Genomic DNA, 6,582 nt, shown 5'->3' on the forward strand with positions numbered 1-6,582 from the left:
CATTTTTACACAAGTGCCTAAAACTTTTAACAGCACTGTAACTTTGCAGGTAGGTTTCTTGAAGCGTCTTGGAGACATTGGCACGGTTCTTCTGGATTTAGTCTCAGTTTGTTCTGTGTCTTCATGTCACTCCAGACAGACTGATGATGATCAGATCAGATCTCTGTGTGCAGCACTGGCTGTCGTCAGACAAAAATCTCACTGCATTATTACAATTAATGGCAAAATGATTGTTTGGAAATGTAAATATGATATTTCCTACTGACACACTACAGCAAAACATAGAAATAACTGACTTAAAACCATTTTTAGCTGCTGGAAATACTAGTGTTCTAATCATTTTGGCCACCACTGTAAATAAACCTCCTGCTCAATTGCTTACTGTATTTTTATCTCTATTTCAGCTCCGCAGCTAAAGATTTCAGACGACCGCTTGACGGTGACCGGAGAGAAGGGCTACTCGATGGTCCGAGCGTCTCATGGCGTCAGAAAGGGCGCGTGGTATTTTGAGGTCACTGTGGACGAGATGCCACCGGACACCGCGGCTCGGCTGGGCTGGTCGCAGCCTTTAGGTCTGTCCTGTAACAGCACTGCTAACAGTTACAGAAGCTTCCATGTATTTACAGCGTCCGTCATATGTTTTTCATCTCAGGAAACCTACAAGCTCCTCTGGGTTACGATAAGTTCAGCTACTCATGGCGCAGTAAGAAAGGAACGCGCTTCCATCAGTCCATAGGAAAGCATTACTCTGACAGCTACGGACAGGGCGACATCTTGGGCTTCTACATTGAGCTTCCAGACGACACCGAAACCGCCAAGGCTCTGCCTGACACCTACAAGGACAAAGTATGAACAAATTAAGTAATTTGTTTATTTATTGATTTATTTGATCTTCAGCTGAAAATGCATTTTACTTAAAGGAATAGCTCACCCAAAAATGAAAATTTACTCAGGCCATCCTAGATCTAGATGAGTTTGTTTCTTCATCAGATTTGGAGAAATGTAGCATTGCATCACTTGCTCACCAATGGATGCTCTGCAGTGGGTGGATTTTGACGACAGGGGATGGACTTTTTCACTGGAGGAAGCATTATTATGGATTATGGACTTCTATTTTGGCCAGTAAACAACTTAATGATGGATTTGTTTCTTACAAACACGTAGCTTTTGTCTTCTCCAGACGTTAACTGATGGACTGGAGTGGTGTGGATTACTTGTGGATTATTGTGATGTTTTTATCAGCTGTTTGGACTCTCATTCTGACGGCACCTATTCACTGCAGAGAATGAATTTATATATACAACTCTGTGTTGGTTATTAAATACATTTTATTAATTAAACTACTAAATACTCTTTATTTTCAGTTTCTGTTTTCTGCTAAATGAAAGCTTAGATTTAGGTTTTTTTTTGTAAAATGTGCATTTTGTGCATCACTAGTTTTACATGGTAATTAGTAGATGAATGGATCGTAGTTGATCCGTCCCCACGGTTTGGCACGCATGTGATCTGCTGATTAATTGCAAAATGTAACCATAATAGAGTGAAAGATTATCATTTGTACGTGTTTACACACGCAGGCAATTTTAAACCATTCCAGCGAAAGGGAACTCTATTTGTTACTCGCGCACTCTTTTCTATGCGTAGACACGCACACATGAAGCACGCACGCCAAGAAGCGCGTTTCACTGCGCGCGAACACTGAACTGAATCTGAAACCTCTGAACAGACACATACACACAAAATTATGACAACATACCGATCTCAACAATCATTCTGGTAAAAGAATGAAAAGTGAATGAAAACAGCTGAGAAAGAAATTGGATGTGTATCATTATATTGGATCCGTGCATCAGCTCTTAAAGTGACAGCAGCCTATAAATAACTAACTGTTGCTGTCGTTAAATGCTCATCAAACAACAAAACACTTTTGACAAATATCTATATTTAATTTATACAGTGACCGCTATGCAGTGTTATTTTACCCTAATTATTACATTTCTGTACCTGAATACTACCGACCTTATTTTATTAGTAACTTTGTTCTGTTTTATTTGTCTATGCTTGTAATTGGTGTATTTGTTCTTATTTTTACTTGTCTCTTTAATCATGTTTGAACGTTCATAGTTAGGCTAATAGTTTTTGCTGTGGTATCGAAGAAGTACTTGTCTTTAAGTTATAAATGGGAAGCAAAGTCCCATTGAAATAGTTTTTTCTTTTCTTGCTGATCCGAAAAACGATCTGATCCGTGGCTCAAAAACCGTAACCGTGAGATTTGTGATCAGTTGTTAATTTTTCTCAAAGGCGCTGATCAAATTCAAAAGCTACTTGTACTTTGAAGAGAAAGATTACGTGGACAAGGCCGAGAAGAGTTTAAAACCCACCAGTTCCAGCCGAGTGAGTGTTTCACTGCATTATATTCAAGCGTTCAAGTTGTATTTGGCTATTTGATTGTGATGTCATCACTGATGCGTGATTTTTGGTCAGATTATATTTTTTAAGAACGGAGTGAATCAAGGTGTGGCCTATGAGGATCTGTTCGAGGGCATGTATTTCCCCGCCATATCCCTCTACAAGAGCTGCACGGTACGTGAAAACCGTCTGAAAGTTGTGTTTTCTATTTTGTGCGAGTAAATGTAGGCAAGCAAAATATTTAAACCGATGTTGTCTGTTTAGGTACAGAAGGACGGAAACTCTCGAATTTGCTGTTTTGCACGTTAAAACTCTCACCTGAATGTAAATGAAAGTGACGTGACATGTGGCCAAGTATGGTGACCCGTACTCGGAATTAGTGCTCTGCATTTATCCCATCCAAAGTGCACACACACACAGCAGTGAACACACACACACTGTGAACACACACCCGGAGCAGTGGGCAGCCATTTATGCTGCGGCACCCGGGGAGCAGTTGGGGGTTCGGTGCCTTGCTCAAGGGCACCTCAGTCGTGGTATTGAAGGTGGAAGAGAGCGCTGTACATTCACTCCCCCCACCTACAATCCCTGCCGGTACGAGACTCGAACCCACAACCTTTGGATTACGAGTCCGACTCTAACCATTAGGCCACGACTCCCCCCCCCCTTAAATAATAATTTTAATTGCACACAACCACTCATGCGCATACTACCGTTCACAAGTTTGGGGGATGTTTTTAATGAAACATTTTAATAAACGTCATTTATTGTAAAATGTAATTTATTTCTGTGATCAAAGCTGAATTTTCAGCATCATTACTCCAGTCTTCAGTGTCACATGATCTTCAGAAATCACTCTAATGTGCTGATTTGCTGCTCGAGAAACACTTCTGATTATTATCAGTGTTGAAAACAGAAACTGTGATGCGTTTCGTTTTTCAGGATTATTTGATGAATAGAAAGTTTAAAAGAACCGCATTTATTTGAAATAGAAATCTTTTGTAACATTATAAATAGGGTTGCAAAAAGGTGGACATTTTCCAGTAAATTTCGGAAACATTCCAGAAATGTTGGAAACTTTCTAGGATTTTTTGGAATATTCCAGGGATTTTGGGAAAATTTCCGGAAGTTTACTGGAAATTTTCCACCCCTTTGCAACCCTATTTATAAACGCCTTTACTGTCACTTTTGATCAGTTGAATGCGTCCTTGCTCGATTTTAAAATTACAATATTACAATCTCAAACTTTTGAACACCAGTATATGTACAAATTTGTGCTTTTTTTTTTTTCTTCTTTGTGCTAAGCTAAATAAGTTTGACTGCTCAGAGGTGTTTATCAAAGAGTTGTCATTAGTTCCTCTGTATATATTCTGTGTAAAGACTCTGTTCATACACTAGATGGTGCAGTATGAAAGAGTTGAAAGGATTATGTCACGCATATGAACCGAAATGAGTGGATCCGGATAATCTTTCATGCTTTTTCCTCTCTCCAGGTGTCTGTTAATTTTGGACCTCACTTCAGATACCCATCAAAAGACATCAAGTTTCAGCCAGTGAGTGTCAAATCCAAAGTTTTTTTAAACGTGAATACTTTTCCTGTTACCATAGTACTTGATATATTCCTACTGGTATTTGCCCAAATAAAGGCATATTTCTTCTAGGGCTCTGAGATATTTATGTTATAGCTGATGTTTTGTGCCCATTAAATCATACGGAGACTAAAATCATCTGTACTCCACCTTATTATTAACGGCTTTGGCTCAGCCCTTAATTCCAGAGAGGACATGAATGCTGTGTGTGACGTAGTATTAATGCATACAGTGAGATTCTAGGGAAGCGTTTGCTTCAGTCTTCATGGGAACTGTCTGGGAAGGGCCTCGTTTTTGTTCTGCTTAAATCTTTTCGTAAAAGAATAAATTGCTGTGCATTACTGTGTCATGATATATGTAGTGTTGTTTTAATATCATTGACTATAATTTTAATACTTTGAATAAGTTTTTACTTTTGTATTTTCTGTTTTAATTTTCATTTAAAAGTTTTAGTCATTTTGTTGTTTTTGTCATTTTTATTTATTTATTAGTTTTAATGTCTATATAGTTTTTATTCATTTTCGTTTCGGTTTTTATTTTAGTAAATCGTGTTAAACGAAATGATGCTTTGACAACTAGCTGACATAAAATGTAATTTTTTATACATTTTATTTGTCGTTTTTATTAGGTATTGTTTTGGTCTATATAGTTTTTTTATTATTCATTTTAATTTTCATTTTTTTGTTTAGTAAATTAAGTTAATAAAGTAAATAAAAATGTGAAAGGTTGCTTTGGGAACTACCTAAAATATAATAATGTTTTTTGTTGGTTTGTTAATACTTGTAATGTCATTTTTATTATTGTTATTATTTATATTTTATTTTATTTCAGTTAACTTTTTTATGGTTTTAGTTTTTGTTAACTATAATAAACGTGTGTGTATATGTGCATTTAAATCAAAATGATTAAATATGATTTCCTTGTGTTTATTTAGTGAAAAGCAGTGTAGAAAAGCATGCATTGATGTTTTCAACTGTTTTACTCTCTTTTCCTTTCTGCTTTAGATTTAGAATTTTTTTGCCGACAACAAGTGTTGAATTTGAAAAGCATCACCCTTTATATGCCATTTTAGTGCAAAATATCAATATTTTGAATTTAATCTTAATATCATTATATTTTAGCTATATTGCCCGATATTAGTTTCTGCTTAATGTACAGTTGAAGTACAAGAGTCTGTGATGTTTTGAGCTGTTCTACATTATTGCACCATTGAGTGTTTGTTGTATATCATCAGATGAGTGACATGGGTTGGGGTGCTGTGACTGAACACACGCTGGCTGATATGCTGTACCACGTGGAGACAGAAGTAGACGGCCGACGGAGCCCCCCGTGGGAGGGTTAAATCCATGCCAAACCCACCAGCCATAAGGCTGAAAACATGTTTTCATGTACCATTATCAACAGCGCACAGCATTTTTTGTTACATATCATTAAATCATTTGGTTACAGTCGTATTCTGCCCTTGTTTTCTATGCAGGATTCAAAATGTCTTTCTCATAAGTCAGCATGCATTTCTCATATTTCGGTTTTTATTTCATGAAACCTCACACTGCACCAGATTGTGATGTTGATGGATGAATCCAGCTAGAAAATGATGTTTCGGATGGTTTATCTTTTATGTAAGCTTGTTTTAATAGTTACATACTACGTTTCCTCATACTGCAGGTTTATTTTAGTATCAGTCATGATTTCATTTCCGTCATACAGTGACCTGCTGAAGTCTGATGTTCAGTTGTGTGTGATGTGGTGTGTGTTTAACAGTGTTCTCAGATGCCATGGGTTTCCATTCATGGTTTTTATCAGTTGTTTATTTCTTAAGTGGTTTGTAGTCATTCAGATAGATGTAAAATATGATTTTTTTTTTTGTAAACCATGTTTTATACACAAACTTGTTTTAATAAAGTAATCTAAAGGAATATAAATGGCATTTTTGCTGTCATGCATGTATGTTTTGTGATATTTCTACACTGTTACAATTTAGTATTTATTAATGCAATGACCAGACACCATTTGCAAACTGATTTAATCTTTTATTTCAAAATCTAGCATATAAAACATCATAAATCTGGTTGTTGTTGTTTTAAATATGAAAGCATGAAAAAAGACATCATTTGCACTCTTAACTTCTCCAGTGAGGAAGCCATCTGTCTTTTACATGAATCAGGAATTATGAGGATAAAAAGGACAGAGATTTGTTTAGTCCAATTCTGCACACATTTGCACACTGATTTTGCCTTTTATTTACAAATTAAGCAAATAAAACATAAATCTGTTTTTTTTTTTGTAATATGAAACCATGAAAAAAGACATCCTTTACCGGTGATTTTGTCTTTTATTTAAAAATTGAGCATATAAAACATAAATCATTTTTTTTGTAATATAAAAGCACGAAAAAAGACATTTGCACTGATTTTGTCTTTTATTTACAAATCGAGCATATAAAACATCATAAATCAGTTTTTTTGTAATATAAAAGCACGAAAGAAGACATTTGCACACTGGTTTTGTCTTTTATTTACAAATCGAGCATATAAAACATCATAAATCAGTTTTTTTGTAATATAAAAGCACGAAAGAAGACATT

General features: G+C 35.8%; 1 protein-coding gene across 4 annotated transcripts in view; it reads left to right on the forward strand.

Annotated features, from left to right (window-relative positions):
- LOC107665793 (set1/Ash2 histone methyltransferase complex subunit ASH2) overlaps positions 1-5,919 on the forward strand; it is a 12,852-nt gene extending 6,933 nt beyond the window's left edge. For 3 of the 4 annotated variants that reach the window (XM_016456818.1, XM_016456820.1, XM_016456821.1), the window contains 6 exons: positions 405-572; positions 653-846; positions 2,302-2,394; positions 2,485-2,583; positions 3,903-3,962; positions 5,233-5,919. In XM_016456818.1, coding sequence (XP_016312304.1) covers positions 405-572; positions 653-846; positions 2,302-2,394; positions 2,485-2,583; positions 3,903-3,962; positions 5,233-5,340 — 722 coding nt within the window. In that variant the 3' untranslated portion in view covers positions 5,341-5,919. The remainder of the gene's footprint in view (positions 1-404; positions 573-652; positions 847-2,301; positions 2,395-2,484; positions 2,584-3,902; positions 3,963-5,232) is intronic. The other variant, XM_016456822.1, reaches the window with a different exon arrangement.
- The last annotated feature ends 663 nt before the right edge of the window (positions 5,920-6,582 follow it).

Source organism: Sinocyclocheilus anshuiensis, unplaced genomic scaffold (assembly GCF_001515605.1).
Source record: "Sinocyclocheilus anshuiensis isolate Anshui unplaced genomic scaffold, SAMN03320099.WGS_v1.1 scaffold743, whole genome shotgun sequence".
In the NCBI taxonomy this organism is placed as follows: Eukaryota; Metazoa; Chordata; class Actinopteri; order Cypriniformes; family Cyprinidae; genus Sinocyclocheilus; species Sinocyclocheilus anshuiensis.